Genomic DNA, 22,475 nt, shown 5'->3' on the forward strand with positions numbered 1-22,475 from the left:
CGAATGATTCTTCAGTGTGATATACACTTCAGCGATGAAATGAGCAAATGAAGTGCCTGTTTGATGAGACACGAGGGCATGAGATTAGAACGAAAGATGCTAACGACTGGAGCTGAGCTAAACTCTCAGTGGACCCAAAATTGTTCAATAGTGAGTTAGTTGGGTTAAGATACTCTGCTCTGTGTTTATTCTTTGGTGTGCGATTTTTTATTTATTTATAATAGTAACCAATAAATCGCAACCATCTAAATTAATAACACAATATCTCAACCATAAAGGCTGGGTGTCAAATCAGAGAAAAACTATGTAAGCAAGTCTTACCACCTCATCAATCTTATATTTGTGAAGCTTTACGATCCTCTTTTATATTTTATCAATTACGACATGGTGATAGTGAAATAGGTTGAATTACTATTTTGTCATTATATACTCAAATAAATAAATAAATAACTCAAGTGCATATTAATAATTAATAAACAAAAAAAAATTAAATCTTATATATATACCATCACTAAAAGATATATGATAAAAAATCTTTAAAATCTCAATAGAACTCCGATCAAGGAGGGAATTGCGTGGGATATACCTCGTTTCCCTCATAATACCTAAAATATACCTCAATCTATTAAAATCTATAACTTTACACATACATATTTAAAAAAACTAAGGAAAGTACAAAAATAACCTTAATAAAATGCTAATAAAAAAGTAATACTCGATTCATTTAATCTACTTACTCGACTTCTTACTCACTAGATACTCGATTTATTCAATTACCTTCACTTCTTACTCGACTGAATGCTCAACTCACCAGACTTCATACATGACTTCATACTCGACTAGATACTCGACTTATTCAATTGCCTTTACTTTTTACTCGACTGAATACTTAACTTATCAGATTTCATACCCGACTTCGTACTCGACTAGATACTCGACTTATTCAATTGCCTTCACTTTTTACTCGATTGAATACTCAACTTACCAAACTTCATACTCGACTTCGTATTCGACTTATTCAATTGCCTGCACTTTTTACTCGATTGAATGCTCGACTTACCATGCTTCATACCCGACTTCGTACTTGACTAGATACTCGACTTATTCAATTACCTTCACTTCTTACTCAATTGAATGTTCAATTAATCACACTTTACTTTTTTAAAAATATTAATACTCGACTCAATATACTTATCCGACTTAATACTTGACCTCTTTAAAAATTACATAAATTTTACTCGACTTGTTCAAAAAATTTACTTGACTTTTACTTAATACTCGACCACTTAATACTCAACTCATTTAATATGCTTACTCGACTTCCTACTAGACCATATACTCGACTTACTTATCTCCAATTCTTACTCGACTAAATTCTCGACTTACACAACTTCGTACTCGACTTCTTCCTGCACTGAGAGGAAAAAATGTGTGGATTCTTTATTTTTTAAAGATTATTTTTAACTTTTCCTATCTTCATGAGGTATATGTATGTAATAGGGTATAAATTTAATATTTAAAGGTAAATTAGGAATATTTAAATAAAAAACCCCGATCAAGAGAAAATCCTATTTTAAAATGGTGGATTCCACTATTTAAATTTAAAATGCTAAAATAAGTAAGAAATTTACATGAGCATTGCTATGAGTGTGCCAAGGCCTCAAATGGGGATCCATTAGATTTATAATTAGATTTATTATTATAAATCGATAAATCCTAGTTCTCCCACCTTAAAACTCACTACCCTATAATATAATAAAACTTCACTGAATCATCTCATCCCACCACCTCAACATGTAAGTATTAGTAAATATATTATAATTTTTTTACTGTTTTAGTGTAAAATCAAATTAACTTTATTTTAAAACTATAGCCGTTAATATTTACTAAACACTTCAATATTGTAACTCTTGGCAAAACTAATTTTTTTTTTCCGATAAAAACTACTTATATAAGAATACATTCCGTAATACTATCAAATTATCATCTCTACTCGCATATTGTCTGCTTTTAAGTTAATTAATTTTTGTTCTGTACAATTTAATCTACCATGCTCTTTTTTTTTTTGGTGGGGGGTGTGGGGGGGGGGGGGGGGGGGGGGGGAGAATACAATCTACCATACTCTATTTGAAATTGAATTAAACTGATACAATTTGGGCAGCTTTGGAATATCAGCATCAACACAAAAATTTTCAAATTTGCTTCCTTTCTTTTGAAGATGATCTGGGGAAAAGATGTTTTCTGGCTCTGAGGTGCCTATACTCCAGTAATGTACAAGCTGGCCGCAAAAACAATGTCGCGCTTTATTGCATTGGAAGCAGTTTCCATCTTCTTGTACAGGGCAGAGTTACCCATAATAGCCGCAGCATTTCTAAATTCACGGCATGTTTCATCCAATCTGACAATGGTCCGCACTATCAGGCCTTCAGGTACATCAGTCAGCTCACAGATATCTGCGAATGGAGTGCCCTGCGGGAAGGAAGAAATATGAGATGGCAAACCATGCACAAGGCTACTGCTAGTTTAACAGGACGTCAGTAGAGGTAAAAGTAAACCTTTGCCCATTCATAAACCACTTCAACAAGACCAAACTTGAGATTGTCACGGGCATACTCCTCGGGATCTATCTGTACTTTGAAATGGGCTTGAAGCTCTCCAAGTCTAATAGCTGTATTGTACAATCTGAATCCAATAAAGTTTGGAATTAGATTGAATACTAAACAAACGTCATAAAAGATGTGAAGAGAAATGAAACGAGCAGATGTCAATCATAACACTAAAAAATGTTCTGCAGAATTACAACCTAGGGTTTCTCAATGGTACACCCCTGAAGCAGAAAACCTATCTAACTAAAATTTCTCACTAAGGTTATTCCAGAACTACAGTTTAGGTTTTCTCACCCACTGAAGCAGAATCCTCTCTCTCATTTCTCATACCACATTGCCAACTAGATATTGAAATGTGATTATTACCACCTAAGAAGGGTAAGTACCAAGGTCATAAGGACATCCCACTAATGCCCGGAAATCGGCTAAATTCTGGAACACTCTAGCCGCATGGTATCATACTTCCGTGTATTGGTGGCAAAGTAAAATCACGATTCAATAACAAAGATCATATTTTTTAAAACATAAATATTAGGCATGATTTATTAAGTAACAAAACATCTAATAACTAGATCTTCTAGGTATATTGAGAGCAAAGGAAGAAGAATGAAGCATCTAACCTTTCTTTAGCCATAGAAAGTTTAGGAGTAAGAGAAGGTTCGGAAGTATTCCTCTGCTGGAACACAAATGCAGACATTATAGCAACTGCCTCTTCTGGTTCCAGGTCATCGAGTTGATTCTCAAATAAACACTCGGTGCATATTAACTCCTCCCCTGAGTTCATCTCACAAGCAACGCGGCCTTTAATTTGAACTACAAGATCAGCATCTATACAACCAATTTCCTTCAGAACATCTATCTGCATATTAGCTTAAAACATTAAGAGGGAGTTGTGCAAATGAACCAGGGGATTGTAATAACAGAGCAACAAGGGACGTTAGAAAAATTACCCGGCCCTGAAAATCTGGCATTTGTTGAAGTGCTTCATCAGACATTTGAAATTTTAGAGTATTAACTTCATCTTTGTGCCTCTTATTCTCTTTGGCTAACTTGATGTGCTCCTCCAATTTTATACAACCATGACATTTGTTTGCTGCCATCTTTCGCAATAGGCCAGCCCATTTGTAGTATGCTTCCACTAGATTCATGTCTTTCAGCTTCAAATCTGAAAGAGGATCACCACAGCATAAATCACTTCAAAGGTAAGTTACAAACTAAAACCAAAATGCACAACTAGTTATAATTGCTCGCTAATTAGGGGTGCCAAAGGGAGACATTACAATTAGAAAGGCATGCATTTAGGTAGCGGAAGACAAGACGCTTATGAGGTCATTATGTTAGTTGGCCTCATAACTACATGGTTCATACTTTTTATCTTTAGAACTCAAGGTTCACACTTCTTTATCTGATTAATACTTTCCTCTTTCACAGATATTTCTTCTAAAATTTTGGGTGTTTAATTAGTTTTTTGTAACATAATCACAGCCCATAAGTATACAATAAAGTGTGTCACAAGGAGACCAGAGTTGCTGTTCCATCAAAATAGTCTAGCAACAAATTCAGCCATAAAAAAATCAAACAACATTAACCAACTGATGCACAACTAAGAATACTTATTGCACCCCATAAAAGAAGGCGTTGTATCTGCGGAACTGAAAAAACCTGAGACAAGAAGATATTATTTAACTTTTCAACTTCATTATTTCCTGTTAAATGATGCACTGAAGAATACAATCCCACAAACTCGAATGGATGACTCAAAGAAACAAAATGCACCATACAGTTCATCTGTCCCAAAGCACCAATAATAATGTTTATACCTTTCACTGGATCAAGGGCTTGAGGATATTTTTTTTCATCAGATTTCAAAACCAAAAGCTGCTGAACTGTCTTTGAAAAAGCAGCACTGCTGACATCTTCGAGAAGCCCAACTTGATCAATCTTTATCTTGCAATTGCATATGCATAATAGCTCTTTTTTATCAATTCCTCTGACCTCATAACTCACTCCAGCAGCAGCACCATGGTAAGGTAACTTTATGTTGATAACACCTGAGCCTTTACGGTGAGAAACAGAACCACAATACTCTTCCTCAAGACCACGTTTTGATTTTGGTATCACAAAATAGCCTTCTGAGAAGTCCCCACTTTTCTTATCCAAGGAAGTTTCTGAAGCTGATGGTAAATCAGGTTTCAGCAACATTACAATGTACTCTTTATTATTAGCAGAAGGTGCTTTCACAACAGCTCCCAGCAAGTGATCCTGGCCCTGTGTCAGTTAATGATTTGGGTTTAGCAACCATAATTACTCTGAATGAACAGTAAATAAACAAGAACATTAAGAAGTTACTAATCAAGGTACTATTGAAAGAGAATGCACATTGCACTGATGTAGTCTAACTTGGCATAAATTACTACAGTTTTGATGCTTATTAACATAGTTCAAATCCTGCCTGTCAAAATAGTTCCAGCGCTAGAACAAGTTGTTTGGCCTCTAAGCAAGCATCACCACCCACAAAAATACTTAAGCAGGATAGCAGCTGATTACTAAACTTCAGAAAGCAAGAAATTCTATGTGGTACAAAAAGGAAGAGGGAAAAAATAAACAAATAAATGAAATTCATACTACTGAAATAAGTACACAAAAAACTATAGACAAGAACTTACTGTCTGGGATTTCACAAATAACACCCTTCCAGGCATTAGAAATTGGTGGGCAGACTGCATGAACGCCTCAGTTATCTGGTTGTTATACTTCTCTGCTTCGTAGTACATGTCATAGTATTCCTCGATTGCTGGTTCACCCTTAATACATCTACAAGGAAAAAGTCATGTTTGATGAGCTATACAATCACAGAGTCACTAAGGAAAAAACTTAATGACAGATGAAAAAGGCAATCGCCTGGCAATTACTGAAATTATAAGAAAACAGACATGAAGATTTAACATGTCTTCTAGCACGTAAGAGAACCTGCATTCAGAAATAGAATATTAATTATGAAAAATCATCATGATTCTGCTATTCAAATACTTACTCAATGGTTTTTGGTGGCTGAGCAAGTTTTCGCATCAAAAGTTGTTGCTGTTCTGGAAGTTTTTTCTGAGAATGGAATTCAGCAAAACTTCTTTTCAGCATGTCCTCCACCTACATTTGCAGTCCCAATCAACACTAGTAAAATGACAAAAAGGAACTGGCTTTGAGAAACATTAGGATTATCTAATATATGTAATTGCATCCAACATGAAAAGGAGAAAAGAATCCACGACCATTATCTATGAAAATAAATAACTCCCAAGTACTAAAGAGTTCATAGATGAATAGTCTCAGTTTAGATATCATGAGCCACATCATAAAACTCTATGTTCTGACAGAAGCTTGGACAGCATGGTCATGGGTTTCAATCATTTAGAATGAATTAGACCAACGAGGTTGAATAAATTGGACAAATACTCTTTGGCAATGACCCTTTCCTTAATTATAAGGCTGCTATGAATGATAGATTAAATGCACGAGGGGAACTAAAGAAGCTGACATGGTTGAAAAAAAATGGACCATTTTACTTTAATATGGAAAAAAATCTATCAGAAAGATAAAAACATCTTCATTTCTTGGTAATTTTTTCAAGGGAGATAATTTATTTTCTCCAATTTGTTATCAAGGAAATAAACAGATATAGATAGTAAGCCCGAAAGAAGCAATTATCACATATGAGAAAAACAAGCAAGCAAACATAAGTATGTGCAGAAGTGAATGCACAAATGATAAACTTTTCTTTTTCAATTTAATTTTTTTTTAAATAATCATTAACTATACTATAAAGGTTCACTGCCCATGCAATTATAAAACAAAAAGTTTGAAAACCAGTCAATTGAGTGATAAATGGCAAGGAATAGCTAGCAGAAAAAGTTAAAGAATATGGGCAAATTCAATAAATTCTCATCCATCCTCATGGAAATAGCTTCCATCCATTGCAAAATCTATAAGTTCTAATACCTTCAGTTCTTCAACACGAAGAAGATGAAGGATCATAATATATGTCAGTCGAAACTGAGACTCCAGCCTGGTTGCACTTCCAACTATAATGTGTTTCAAATCGCTCTCTCCCGGGATTTCATCACGGCACAGTACAACAACTGTACCAATTTTATCAAGTCCTCTTCTACCAGCACGACCTGCCATTTGAGTGTATTCCCCAGGAAGTAATTGCCTAAATTCCCTGCCATCGAACTTCCTTAAATTATCAAAAACGACCTGCAAAAAATCTCAATCCAAGTCAGCATCTAACCTATGAACATGTCATATAAACAAGGTTATAACTGGACGCAGCCAAGTAAGAGAGAAAATACAAAATAGGTAAAATTTTGCATATAAACATAATTAATCATAAGTATACAAATATATTGTGCACTGCAACCGATGATTTTCATGGAGGATAGTTCATTCCAAAATCTACCATACTAACTTATCAACAAGTATAAACCAGTAAAAGATTAAATACAACAGAAAATGTATTCCTGAGGCAAATAACATTTTCAACCTTTCACTAAGCATACACTTTTTTATGGATTGAATTCCACCTAATAGATTAGCCAAATATTTTGACACAGATTCATCCATTGGTGTAGCAGATGCATCATTTTCTCCAAGTTGATGATACCTCAAATGTACAAGATCTAAATGCACACTAATTAAAACAGAATTAGTAAATGAGAACTTCTGAAGAAATACAGATGATGGACCTACTAGATAGACAGCTACTGCAGATAAATATAATTCCAATTTCAGCAACAATTCAATTACTCACCGTTCTAGCTGGAGCATTAACCCCCATTGCAAATGTCTCTGTTGAAAACAAAACCTAGGGCAAGAACAGAGAAAAGTGTCAATCACCCATAAATCCTAAACTGACCAATATAATCCAATAGCGTGCCAAGTTTGCAATCTCAAACATCATATATTTTAATGAAAATTTGTAAATAATGTCTACATTCTTAACCTTTTAGAAACATCACCACCAACAACTGCAGTATTTTAAAAAGAGAAAAGTTATCATATATAACAGCCTCACCTTAACCACACCTCGACAAAAAAGCATTTCAATAACTTCTTTAACAATGGGAAGCAACCCTGCATGATGGATGGCAATTCCCCGACGAAGAAGGCTTTGCACTCGGACAATCTATGAATTACATCAATTTAATATGAATAAAGTCAAAGTGGTTTTTACTAAGAAATAAATCAATCTGCAGCCAGCAGACCTGTGGTAAATTTCTATCAGAGCCCTTTAACCGTGAAAATGCTTTGTCACAAAAAACTCGTATCTCGCTTTTCTCAGAACTACTAGTGAGATCAATTCCAGACATACCATCAGCTAATTTATCGCAATGATTCTTTGAGAAACAAAATATAACCACCTGGAGACACAAGGAGACACAAGTCAAGGCCAAAATGAATAAGAGAAGAGAAACCCCAATGACATAATTGGAATAGTTTTCTTCATTAAAAGATGAATGGACGAAACCCACATATATCTATTTGATGCTTACAAAAGCATATAGATACCTCATGTGTCTGATTCAAGCTAGTGCATGAGTTATCATAAGTTTCAAAGTCAGCCAAGTTTAAAATTAAGTGCAACTTTGAAAAGATTTATTAATAACAAAACAATAAAATATATTGAATTCAACTGGTTCTTTCAAGGAAACAAAAACAATTAAGAACTAATTATTATTTCACAGATATTAGAGCTATAACTGTGATGCCATGTTTTGCTATGGAAGTCAGGGTTTTTATCCATTGACAATAATGAAAATTTGCACATAAACCATGTTAGGCAGCAATTTTCTATTTTTACTTTTTAGCAAAGGTGTTTTCCATCCAAAAACTTCCTCTAATATAGGCCTGCATTCCAAAATTCATCAGAACCACTGTGCCTTCCTCTCCAAGTTTGAATAAAAAGAAAAGATTAGAAAACATAAACAGGATAAAACCCTGAGAGGTTAGTGGAGTGTCAATCTCAGATATGACCAGAGTCAACTAGGCTCACTATATAAAAATATGTTAAATATAGAATTTGCATACTGGTAATAGTGATTTCTTTGAGAGCTTGTTTATTAATGTCAACCAGATAGACACTTCTGATCTCCGTAACCCCCAATTGTTCTGGCTACCACCATTTTTTTGATTCCAACCACTTCCAGAGAAATTCCCTGAATTCTGCATACCAGAATGCTTGTTCTGTTTACCACGATTAGGATGTTCACGTTTCTGAGCCCGAGCCCCATCACGAGGTGATGAAGCTCCAGCATATGATCCGGTAGCACCACTAGCTGCACTTAAGTTCTTTCTTTTGTATGCATCTTTAGCAGCTTTCCACCCTTGAGGTATAAAAGCTTCATTTTCACATACTTTATAGAACTCTCCAGAGTAGTATAGGCAGTGCTCCAGAGGAACAGGTCTTTTCGTAGTGCTAATAAACAAAACACAGGAAAACATTAACAGTGAGGTAACTAAAATAAAGTAAAAATCACTTTCTGCTGCACATAATTAGGGGAAGAAAATAAACTTGTTAATTGGAAGACACTGACGAACTCACAAAATAAGAACGGCCAAAAGAATTTAACTCCATCATAAAGATTCACTACTCACCCAGTAACGCGAATTTTCTTTTGCTTTGTTCGACCAATCCAATCAGCGAATTCAACTGTGTTCGGTACCTGCAAGATAACAAACAGTTTATCATATCAAGGTTGTAAATAAAGAAAGGGATGCGCAAACAAAAGATTAGTAATGCAAGTTTTGTTTTTTTGCTTGTGTGGTGTGCGCGGGTGGGAACCTATAATCTTTAAAAACACAATAAATTTAATAATGCATAGTAAATGACCCAATTAAGTTTGAAGAAAGCAACTTAAATTATTATTTCTCACAGAATCAGGATTCATGAAGTTTACAGGGATATATTCAATAATATGATTATATTTCAATTAGGAAAGGATATCTTTGCACCAGCCTTTCACATCCATCAACTTCAAATTTTCCACGGGCAAAGCATTGAGATTACTGACTACCTAACCAATTTAACAATACTTCACTCTCCGCCCCAAAAAAAAAAATTAAATAAAAAAAATGAAATTAAATAAAAAATAAAAGAGGTTATGAGAAAACATGATCCAAAGGAAAGTGGCAATTGGACATGATCAGTGATGCGTTTCAGCATCAAAAAACAATCTAAACCCATTACAAAATCTGCAGTACCCTCAATTTCTTGAAAAAGCAGTCAAACCTTGGTGGAACCAACAGAGCCGAATAACTTTGGCATATGCACTACTTTTCAATAAACATAAAGCTCATATGCATGTTATCAAATGAGATAGACCAGAATGAGTTTTCCATTAAAATTCAAAAGACTAAAATTTGCTTATCATGAGACTGACAACTGAGGGATAATGGCACCAGGTTACTTTATCTCGCTTCATAATTTACAGATGGATGCAAGCATTAAAATGCTTTGCAGGCTGGCAATTGCATGTGAACCTGACACTACTCTTAGCAGTAATCACTCAAAGCTAAAAACAGGAAAGTGGAAAATGAAAGATCAAAGTCAGTATTGATGTTATTAACAGCAAGTCCACATTACAATATTCAATCAAATGTCAACAAGAAGTAAGTACCGTGGCAGAAAGGAGGACAATATTGATATGCCTTGGGAGCATAATTATAACTTCTTCCCAAACAACACCTCTTTCAATATCATTGACATAGTGCACTTCATCAAATATGACCTATCTTTTCATCGACCCATAAACAAAACAAAGGAAAGAATTTCAGTAATAATGATAAAAAGAACTACATAAGTGAAAAAACTTGATCAATAAGGAGAAGAGGGAGGTTAAACTTTGAAAAAATGATTGCACATGAAACGAATTCCTTTACCCATTCAATATCACGTATAATATCAGCACCTCGGTAAAGCATTGACCTTAATATTTCGGTGGTCATGATGAGACAAGAAGCCTCTGGCCTCAAGCTAACATCACCAGTGAGGAGGCCAACATCGAATTTCCCAGAAAAATCCCTATACTTTTGGTTGCTGATGGTTTTGATGGGAGCAGTATATACAGCCCTTGTACAGTGCTGCATGACATGAAAGAACACCATGAATTCATACACAAATCTTAAAATTATCCAGATTTTCCAGATATCAGAAAAGAGAATACGGTTGTTTCAATTAAAAACAATAACAACTCTCTATCAATACAATGGAAAATGACCAAGCATTTGGAAGATTCAGGTCATACTTTTGTTGCCAAAGCGAATGCATATTCTGCAACAACAGTCTTCCCAGCTGAAGTATGAGCAGCAACAAAAACAGAATCCCCATTTTCCAGATAATAGATAGCCTGTAATTATATTCCAAAAATAATTTAATTTACACAGCCACTGTAAATTATTGTACTAACAAAAATAAAAGAAAACATTTGGCCAACAGCTCAAGGAAGACATGGATAAAACTAGGTCCATTAAATAACCTGCCACTGTTGTAAAGATGCTTTCATTGCACCCTCCCATCAATGCAGTTGTTTTAGTGCATAAATACTTTGTCAAGCTTATAGATAAAGATTTTGGTTACAGCCAGCATTTTAGTCGCCTCAGAGATTGCGAGCCAAAATGTGACAAGAACTCTTAAACTTCTCAAACATGCCAAAACTAAAAGTAAGTCAATAAGAAGAAAAAGATGTGGCAGGAACAAAAGAAGGGAATCAGAGATACCATGCATTTGCAAAGTTGTTTTCTGGACTACCCAAGATACCATGAATTTGCAAAGTTGTTTTCCAGACTAAGTAATAAGTTATATGAAAACCCAATTAAATACATGCTTTATCCACCTTAAGGCAATGCAGAGTTGAAAAAAGAATACAAGCATAAATTTAAGTCTGCAAAACCACATCTTAACTTAAACATCAAATGTTTCATCAATGTCTCGTCTCCTGGCTAAAAAGTAACCTCTTAATTGGACCATAATAACTGTATTCAACAAATATAAGCAAGAAAGAAAGAAAGAACAAAAGTAGCATTAACCGATACCTCCTTTTGGAAGTTATCTAACTCAAAAGGAAAATCAAGTGCCAAGTCAGGAACAAGTTCATGAAAGCGATCTGCAATTGCTTCAGTACTTCCACTAACAACCCATGCCTGCAGTAAATTGTATTCATAAGCAAAAGCATTGTAAAGCCAGTGAGGAAACAGATCAAAGAACAACAGATGTGACAATGTTCACTTGTGAAAAGCTTTTCTACTGCTTTTGTTTAACTAATTACCTCCTTCTGCTGCTGTCCACCACCATCATCCAATATTGATGTTGTTCCTCCTGATTTAACTGATAATATCTCATCTAATACAGATAGATCAGCCTCTTTCACACTGTTGAACCCAACAGTTGTTTTTCCTTCAGCATCTGAATCAATAGACTCTGGTTCCAACTGAGGACCTAAATAACAGCTCTGATATGAGGAAAAATAATTATAAACTAAAAAACCACATGCAAAAAGCACCTTTTTCCTTTTTGAGCTTGTGCTGCATATTGCCAAATGGATGCAACCTCCAGTAAAGCATAATTTTAATTCGATTAGGTAACCAATCTTTATCAAGTAGTCTGAGGAACTTTTGACTTCGAAAGAAGCAGCTAGACTGATACAAAACAGTCTGAGAAAGATTTCCAAGTTATGTCTTTCTATAGACTTCTCTCCCTACAAACTGATAGTGGATCTTAAGCAGGGCAATCAAGCTGAGTGCGACTTCCTTGAGCAGTTTGCTGTTTAACTTACAATAGAAAAGGAACCAAAAAGGCAAATACTAAGTTGCTGCTAGTATGTCAAATATGCATATGGACATCAGTCTTTCCACCACAGGGAAAGCAGACCTAAGCTGCTTCCAAAAGCAGAAAGATAACTTCTCTGCTATGAGATTCATGTTCAAAATTTTGATGCCCAATTATTCTGTCTCAATAGTATAATTCTGAAAATTGGCAATTCCAGAACTAATTCTAAATGGGTATTTGATTTTTAAATATCAAATTTGTCCAGCAAACTTGCATATTCTCTAATCCATCAGCCATTGGAAGCAGAAACTTAGTTATAAGAATATCCTACATTTCTGGCAAACTTCAGTATAACTGAATTGAGTCAATTTAATGGCTTTAGCTGCAACCTAGAATGTCAAATTAATAGCAATTAGGCAATCTCAGCCATACAAGTCAACGAAAACTTCCATTTTGTATGGTGAGTCAAGGCTGAGCTCAATGATCAACTATGTTTATCAACATATGATAGCCTGATCACTATTCTCACCAGTAAACACATATGACGGGCTGATCATCATTCTCATCAGCAATTGTGTCAAGGCAAAGCTTGCTAAGCTTGTATATAAAAATTTCACATACTGTTGAACCCCTTAAAAAAATGTCTACATGCAGACTTGACATACCATCTTTCTCAAACTCTGCAACATCCTCTTCCCAAGCTTTCTTGAATAAATCATCAAACTGTACAGACAACTCATTCTGCAAATACCATTAACAGATTAAACACCAATTGAAAAAAAGATGCCAGAATACAAATTGGTCTATTTCACAAAAGCACATAAATTTGCATCACATGTAATAATTCCACAATAATGCAAAACTGACCAACTTTTCATCTGACGTGCTTTTGAGAGAATTCTGGTCCTGATCTTTGTAGACGTTCCACAAACAAGGATATGCCTTCAGAGAGAGTAATGTCAATAGAACAAGAAAGAACGTAGCAACTAAAATAATTGATTATTTCTCAAACCATACAGGGCTTTCAGCTAAGATTTTCAATTTGCATCCTCAGTTAAGTAAAATACCTGTAGCTCACCAAGGTCTAATCCTTGCTTAAAGCTTGGAGGAACAACCTGAGCAGGACCACCTTTCAAAATTTCTTGCACCCATTCACCATTAGAAGCACCATCAGGAAGAATCCTCTCTAAGGATTGGGAATCCTCTAAACCTCCAGGACGAAATGGACGGCTATTGATGCTTCCTCTTACAAAATCTTTTGCCGGTCCAGCCACACGTGGCAGAGGACCCGAATCTTGAGCTCCTAGCATCAGTTCTGATACGTCCACCTAAAACAATATAAAAATCCAATTCTGTGGCCAAAGTTATGAACGAAAGATAACTCTGATAAGTACGATAATGAAACAACCAATTTAGCAAATGAGTTTATTCAACCTGCACCGAATTGGGTTCCCATTTCCCTTGTTTTGTTTGTCGTCTGAATGGTACTTCCCACACTGGAGCCACAACAGACTGCGCCAAGGATGGCTCTAGGGGAACCTTTGCCATTTCAAACCAATCAAAATCCCACTGCCTTCCAACCTTTTCTGGCGAAAATTCATTGGTGTCCAATCCCATTGATAGATATTTATCCTCTATATGCTCCTTTATTGATTCAGCCGTCTCCCTAGGAAACGCAGGTGGCTAAGATATGTAAAGACATAAGTTAGTAGAGTAGAAAGAATCCAACTCATAGGGTACAAGAAATTATAACCTCCTCTACTCTGCCACTTAAAAAAAATGAAGCACTCAGAGGAATTCGTGAAAGTTGGCACTATACTAATAGCTTATTTAACAACAGAGTCAACTGAAAAAAAAAATCCAAATATTCTTGATTTATATCCCCCACCTAATCAGCAAAACAAATTTCATTCAGGTTGAAAAGCATTATGATTAATAATACCCATTTATCACTTCATGATTCGTTTTTATGTAAGTCAAAGTTCAGTTTCAATAGTTGCAATCCCATATTATTACATATCTTTTGTTTCTGCTAAATTTTGAAAGTGATTAATAACCAACTTTACTTTGCATCTAACATTTACTAAACTACCCACCCACTTATACTTCACAGTTCACAGCTAGTGATTGCATTATGTAGCAGCTGTGGATTAAAAGCCACACAAGCTGAATTCATTAACCATTTTAAGACACTGCAAACATTAAAATGATTGAAAAGAGAAACTAACTAGTAAATGATGGAAGACGAAAATGAAGGCTAGGTTAAGCATAATCACCCAATTCAAGCACTTGTCAGCCAAACCCTAAAAGGTGAAAAAAATGACACCACTTTTAACTTCACTACGAAGTAAAGAACCAAACAACTACAAACACAATCGAGTCCAAATGCTTATTGTCATGTAAATGATGAACTTAAAAAAGCAAAATGAAAATTACAAGGATAAAATCGGGGAGAGATTTTATGGGATCAGTGCGGTCTTCGACGGTGTAGAGCGGCTCGACTCTGAGATGGCCGCTGTGGCCGGAGAATCCGACCCGAAAAGCGAGCTCGTTCGTGGCTTGGATCCTGTTCATTTGCCTTATCGGCGGACTCCGTTAAGAGATTTTTTTTTTCCCTTTTGGGAAATGTAATGACAGTGAAGTGACTTTTGTTTCGTTTTTGATTCAGAGGGTTTATGCTTTTCGCGGGTTTAAAGTGTTGTGCGTGGCAGAGCTCTACGAGAGCAGTCACTCAGTGGTACGGAAATAATAAGATTACGGACAAATTTATAAAGAGTGTCGTTCGGGATTAATCCAGGGATCTTAAGAATAAAATAATTATTATGTTAAAATAATAAAAAATACTTTCAGTAAACATTCTCTCCTTTGAAATTACACGAGAGCTTCTCGGTTAACCATCTTTTTCACCAATATGGACTAATATCAGCTCCAGACCTCCAGTTGCTTTGTCGGAGTTGTGGTTTTTTTCTTTTTCTTTTTCTTTTTTTTCATTTCGAAAGTTGATTATTATTTTTTTAAATATTTATTAGTATATTAGATCATCTCATCACATAGTTGATTTAATAAGTATCAATAGTTAGCTTCTTTCTTTTAGATTTTTTAATTCTTAAAAATGGTCGATCAGGTGGGATATCCAATTCCGTCATCTTGACCATTTGAGAAAATCATAGATTACTCATTGTAAATATTCATAGATTAACATTATAATACATACACAGTTGAATACATAATTTTTATTTTATTAATTGGGGTAAACTTCAATTCATCCCCCTCCCAATAAAAATCTTCAATTTACCCGCCAACGCATGAAAACCTCAATTTACTTTAATTTTTTTTTTCAAAAAATGAGCATAAATAGGGGATTTCTTTACAGTAAACGAGGGTAAGTTAATGTTTTCACATTTTTTAGGGGTAAATTAAATATTCACAGGGCATACATTAAAGTTTACCCTTCAAATTCATTCTAACAGTTTTGTAATATAAGATTTCGATAAAATATAAAGGTTAAAAGTTTTTTTTTCTTTTTTTTTTGTTAAGATACAATTAGCCTCACCCTAAAAGAAAATGGGCTTAAAATTCAAAAATTACAAATGGTACCAACATTGTAATAATGATCGCTTGATCATTATTAGTATTTCAATATATTACTCTGTTGTAGATTGATTCAACGATATGTATATAATAAAATAAAGCCAATTCACACACCAAAACACACACGACATAACATTATGTACTCGTAATGAAATAATTTCTTCATTTATTAAAATACAGTTTCAATTTTGATACGATTGATCATTATTGCAAAAGCACTCATAAAAGATAAAAGAAATATTTGATTATCAAAATCATTTGCATCCCCCTGGGGGACAGTAGTAGATATAGTCTTCGATAGCTTTCTTTAACTTCTCGATCAAACATTCTTCCCTTGTAAGCCCCGAGCAATCAACAATTCCGGGTGATGCTGCGGGATTATTAGAAAATAAAGCATTTTGGTGAGATCCTTGACCAATATGACTGGCTGTAATAATTGTGCATTTAATGTTTGCCACTACAAGCAAAGCCAAGATGATGAAACTAAAATTTTTCGACATTTTCTATTTATTAAGTGAATTATAAGCAACTTAATAAAATTAAAGGAGATGTGTAAAAATCATAAAGTTATGAGTCTCTATTTATATGAATGAATATTAAGAAACTTGCTACAATGACTTTAATGGAATTAAAAGATTCCATAAATAAGGGAAATAAAACATGCTGCATTTGTTTGCATTAATTGTTGATTTTAATATCGTATTACTTTATGAAGGCAATTTCAGTATGCATTTAATTAATATTATCGTTTTTAATATTATTATTTTGTTTAGTTTATTATTAGATTTTTTTCTCTTTATATTAATCATCAAACTATTTTTTAATATAAAAACCATTTACAAGTCTACATTGCCCTTCGTTTAGTTTCATTGGGTGGTATGTGCATAAGACTTTCTCATTAAATTGTAAGAAAATTATTGAAGAAAAATGTTGATTGTTTATTACTATATGTGTCAATGTGTAAGTGTACATAATAAGTAATAATGATAAATATTCAGATTGTCTCCACAGGAATTGATGTTATATGACTTACTACAACAATCTTAATAGTACAATTTTAGCATGAATTAAAATAAAATAATTAATAAAATTAATAAAAAAAATAAATTAAAAATACAATGAATAAAATACAATAAGAAAAATCTTAAGTCAAACACAAGAATATAATCAATGGGAGAGTAGTTGAGTATTTAAATTAATTTAATGATATTGATTGTTTTTCAATTATAGTACTATTGTTACATAATCTATTACAATACTAAGTAAAATCCCTCATATATTTGGGAAATTTACAGTAATAACCAAAAAATTTTTGCTTTTTTTCACTTTAACCCCCCACAAATATTTCTATCAACATTAGCCATTAAACAACCTTTGAGACCAAAATACCCCTCCCTCATCTCTCCCCCAACACTCCCTTTCACTCATCTCTCCCAAACCGATCCAACTCCCATCATCGGCAGCGACATCAACCCTCGTCGGCGGCGGCTCCATCTCTCACCGACATCCGATCTACGATCTACAACCTTCAACAAAACCTAGGTTAGTCATTTTTCTAATTTTCATCAATTTAAAATGAGATTTTAGAATAATAATAGTTATAGCTTGAGAATAATAGTGGTGGTGATGATGTTTGTGGTGGTTGGTGGTGTTTGGGAGTATTGTTTTCGATTTTGGAGTGATTGCGCTTAATTTTGGGGGTGGGGAGGGAGGGGGGCAGGGCGCTCGCGCGCGCCCATCGCTGGGCAGCAGCGCGCGGCCATGCGCGGCCCGCTGTTGCACCAAATCTGGCCTGTCGCACCATTTTTTTGGTGCGACAGGCAAGCCTATCGCACCAAAAATTAGTATTTTTTTTTACGAGTCAATTTTTTTTCTGTAAATGTAATGTAATAATTTTATAAATATTACAGATACATGGCGAAATCAGAATCACTGGATATCGAAGTAGGCAAGATGTATTTTCGTTATGCCGATCACTTTCCTGGTCGAATTTCGAGCATGTGTTTGTTATCTTCGGTCGTAAAAGCCATCGAGGAAAAATTAACGAAGCGGCAGTTATTCATGTTAAAAAAAGGATATATTTGGGCATTTCTTGGAGTGTCGAAGTTTTCCATTTAGTGGGGTGATTTTGCACAATCTTTTACTGCGGCAAGTGGCCCATGAAGAAGATAGTCGTGAAGATCAGTTATGGTTTCAAATTGGTAAGCATTTGATTCGCTTGTCAATTGTCGAATGGTGCTTGGTTACTGGACTTTCATTTGGTGTTGATACCAATAAAAAAAAATGATGAAATGGAGCAGAGGCTACGGAATACGTATTTTGATTGTGTGCATCGTAAGATTAATGTGAAGCAATTCGATGCAGTATTTAAGGAGTTGAAATTCGAGGAAATGGACGATATGGACGCATTAAAAATTGCGCTGTTTTATTTTGCGGACAGAGTACTAAATGCAAGAAAAAATCACTGTCAAGTCAATTTCGAGTGGCTTGACCAAGTTGATGATATACAGTACTTCCGAAAGCGTCAATGGGGTCTATTATCGTGGGAAATGATTTACGAGAGTCTTGACAATGCACTGTTCGAGAAAGATGAGAAATTTAAGAAGACTCGGTTGAAAAATCTAGATCATAATATTGAAAAATACAATCTTTACGGCTTTATGTCTGGGGTTCAGGTGCGTTTTTTTTCTGCGATATTAATAAGTTTTATAGTATTAAATATTTGATAGTTGTTTTATTTGATTTTTCACTTTGGTTGTTGTAGGCTTGGATTTACGAAGCAATCGGAGGGTTGCCATCAACATGGGTCGTCAAAACGAAGAATAAGATTCCCCGCATTCTGCAATAGAAGCCCATGGCGTCTTCGAGAATCAACTTTGCGGAGGTTTATTCGTTCTTCAACGACGAATCTCGTCTTGTAAGTAATATGTATTACTTATTTTTTTAACTTTACTAAATTTAAGTTATGTATACTTACTCAATTGAATTTATGGCAGGGGGACGTTTTACAAACTCTTGAGCCAAATTCAAAGGAGAGTAGCAGAAAATATTGGCTCTCTGTGAAGGATTACGTGCCAAGCATTCCAGACTGGGTTCATAAGGTCGGTATACTATAAGTACTAACAATTTTTTAATCAAAATATTTGACTTTTCATTTACTAATTTTAAATGATACTTTATACAGCACCAATCCTCAATCAACGCGATGCCGTCGGTTACAAGGCAATCAGACGAGCATGACGATCATGACGACATACCAAACCCAATACCAGAGCAGCGTCATGACACTTCTGAGGATGAGGTGGCTGTTGATGACCACCAGCATCAAACAGAAAACTCTGATGACGCACGGGATTCTGAGGTTATAAATAATATACGATATTTTTCCTTTATAAATTATTAATTTTTTATTGTTATTCTAAAGTTTTATTTTTTTCTTTTGTAATAGTCGAGGACAAAACAGTTTAATGATTACATACAACGACGGCTGGATAAGATTGATCGTAACGTGTATGAAATAAAGTCAGAATTAAAAGATTTTAAAGAAACCGTTGTTGGCTTCATCGAAACATTTTCTAAACGTCCAAATAAGGATTCTCCCCCTGCACGCTCGTATGCGGTGAGCAAATTTAAATTTAATAATTATGTTCGTTTAACTTTTAATTTAATAGTTGTTTAATATGTTCTTCTTGGCGAATGGACAGGCCCCGGATGACTATGGAGTGTGTACTGACGTGGGCAATGAAAATTTGTCTACGCCCACGTCATTGTATAGTTTATACGGGGATGTTAGTGGGGAGAGGGTGCAGGTGTTCACTGAGGTGCCTCCAGGCGTTAGTAAGTTCGGCCGCGCGTACATACCGTCGTATGTTTATAACAGTCCTTACATGATTCCTCCGGTCATGCGAGGACAACACGTTCGGCCTTTACCTCGACCCCAAATCATGGAGCATGCGATTGACATGAGTACGAGTGTGGATGTAAATCCACTTAGAGGATTGGAGGACTCTAGTCTGTTTGCTGAGTTTGATCGATGGTTCACTAGTGATAGCAGAGTCCGCCGGAGAGTCCAGCACCCGCGGTCATTCTTTGAAATAATTTTGGGTACAGCTTCGATGGGATGGCTAGGCGATGAGGTATTTTTATTTTCAAAATTATGTATACTGTTGTGGCTTTGTTTCACCAAAATTTTTCTTTTTAATCGTTATATTTCTGTTTCTCAACAGCATATTCACGAGTATTTCCGCTTGATTAGCGAGAAACAACGGCAGTATCCAAATGCCTTACTCCAACGTGTCACACATACTGACACATTTTTTTGGGTAACGTGCCGACAAAACTTATAAATACTATTTAATTTTTTTTAATTATTGCCTTTAAGTTTTGTTTATTTATGCATTTCTTGGTTATCTATGTACTAGGTGTTCTTGAATCAGTTATGGAACAACGGGGATTGTGCGGTCGATTCATTAGTATTCGACGACCGCGTGAATAGTTATCTTTGTGGGCGACAGCACACAATGTCCAAATCAATGACGGATGTCGATATGGTATGTATTTTATTGCATTTTATATACAAGTTGTCGATTTTTCTTAGTTGTTTATCAATTTCATATATAACGAACATGTTTTTGTATTTTTATATACAGTTACTCATCCCTGTTAACTTGGACGGCGAGTATTGGGTACTGGCACGAGTAGACTTTCGGAAAAACAAAGTCTGGATTTATGACTCATTACTCACATGCCACGACGACAAAAGATACAGGTTGAAATTCAAGCCACTTGAAGTTATCTTCCCTCGATGGTTGAAATATGTTGGGTTCTACAACATCCGACCTGAGTTGCGGAGTGCCGACCCCTGAAAAGTTATCGCAGTTAGGAGCGCGCCACAACAGGAGTCCGGAACTGGCGATTACGGTGTTTTTGTATTGATGGTTACGATGTATTTAATGTTCGGATTTGGATTAGAGTTTAACGCTAGTCATGTCGAATACTTTAGAAAGAAGATTGCGGTTGACATATTTAATGACGATATTGTATTATAAATCGTTGTAGTAATTTGAATTTTTAAACTTGAATTTTTTTTTAAATTTGCGCACTTAAGTTTATATAATTTTAATGCTCACATTTTAATATTTTAAAATAAAAGAAAGTTTTATGACATATAAGTGTACAATACACAAAACACAATAACAACTAACTTCGAGTCGACGCAATTGGATTCTTACATCGCTTACGATTATGGCCCAGTTTATGACACCGCCCGCATCTTACAGTTTGCCTGTTAACGTCCTCGCCAGCCGAGGGTATTCTGAGCTCTTTACGATGGCTAGGTGGTGGTGCCTCAACTGGTAGGTATACTTGCATCTCCTGAATTTCATATGGAATTTCCCAATCAGCCACATCACCAACTGGCTCTACTGTGCATAAGCCATCGCCAACGATTCTATAGTGTAAAAGTTCGAGCATAGGTTAATAAAATCCACCCGGTGTGTTAGACACGCCGCAATTGCATGAGCACATACAAGCTGATCAAGATGAAACACTCTGCATGTGCAAGTTCTTTGTTGCAAGTCAACCAAACCTTCCTTAAGCCCACAGCCTACCACTTGAAATCGATGCGGAGACACTGGCCGAACTATCATTCTTTCAGCTATAGTTCTCCTCTCGGTGACTATTTCATCCGCCCATGTTGTTAGCCGAGTAGTCATTGATTCAGCCACAATTTTTCTATCATAGAACCATTGCTGCATTGTTTTCCTAAAGTGATCAACAAGATGAGTAACATGAAATTTTCGAGGTTCCCGCATGAAAGAATTAACACTCTTCGCGATGTTGGTGGTAAGTATGATGTACCTCCTACCTTCAAACTGAGACCTTGCCCAATTGCACGTACCGACATTATTTTCTAGGTAATCAGCCGCACCCGAGTGGATCATCCACAACCCTTCAAGTTGTCTCTTAAATTTCTCGTGGCCATATGCTTTTGCTGCATTAATAAAGGCAGGCTCAAATTGATCCCAAAGAGCTTTGGACATTCTAAATTGAGACTTAATGTTACCTTTGACGTGATAAAAACAAACGCCATGAGTTGCATTGTGAAATACTTTAAGAACGGCTCTCCTTATGGCAGTGCATCAATCAGAGATAATTACCAACTCAGGTCTATCATCAATCACTCCGTGTAACTTCATCATAAGTCATTCACAAGTATCATTGTTTTCTGAATTCATGATCTTAATGGCTAACAGATACAATTGATTGTTACTATCAAGACATGTTGCCGCGAACATGCTTCTACGATATAGTCCCTTCAGATGAGTACCATCTACAGCAATGACATGCCGAATGTACTGCATAAAACCCTTGATGGAAGATCCGAGTGCTACAAAATAGTACAAGAAATTACCATCTCCATCTTGCTCGAGGTGAGTGAATGTACCCTCATTAGCTGTAGT

At 35.4% G+C, this 22,475-nt stretch overlaps 1 protein-coding gene across 2 annotated transcripts; it reads right to left on the minus strand.

Annotated features, from left to right (window-relative positions):
- Positions 1-1,901: 1,901 nt before the first annotated feature.
- LOC102630388 (DExH-box ATP-dependent RNA helicase DExH11) lies at positions 1,902-15,192 on the minus strand. 2 transcript variants are annotated; one of them, XM_006488401.4, is made up of 23 exons: positions 14,860-15,192; positions 13,858-14,106; positions 13,491-13,751; positions 13,291-13,365; positions 13,089-13,164; positions 11,924-12,093; positions 11,691-11,798; positions 10,904-11,005; positions 10,539-10,739; positions 10,277-10,387; positions 9,255-9,322; positions 8,688-9,075; positions 7,865-8,020; positions 7,675-7,785; positions 7,411-7,464; positions 6,600-6,857; positions 5,641-5,750; positions 5,273-5,420; positions 4,427-4,874; positions 3,557-3,771; positions 3,227-3,465; positions 2,556-2,682; positions 1,902-2,469 (listed from the first exon to the last, which is right to left on the minus strand). In XM_006488401.4, the coding sequence occupies exons 1-23, from the start codon at positions 14,995-14,997 to the stop codon at positions 2,257-2,259; spliced, it is 4,026 nt and encodes a 1,341-aa protein (XP_006488464.1). In that variant the 5' UTR covers positions 14,998-15,192; the 3' UTR covers positions 1,902-2,256. The 2 variants fall into 2 exon arrangements, with proteins under 2 accessions (XP_006488464.1, XP_015388883.1); XM_015533397.3 differs by lacking the exon at positions 14,860-15,192 and having other exon boundaries at positions 13,491-13,775; positions 13,858-14,005.
- Between the last annotated feature and the right edge of the window lie 7,283 nt (positions 15,193-22,475).

This window comes from Citrus sinensis, chromosome 8, assembly GCF_022201045.2.
Source record: "Citrus sinensis cultivar Valencia sweet orange chromosome 8, DVS_A1.0, whole genome shotgun sequence".
NCBI classification, from domain to species: Eukaryota; Viridiplantae; Streptophyta; class Magnoliopsida; order Sapindales; family Rutaceae; genus Citrus; species Citrus sinensis.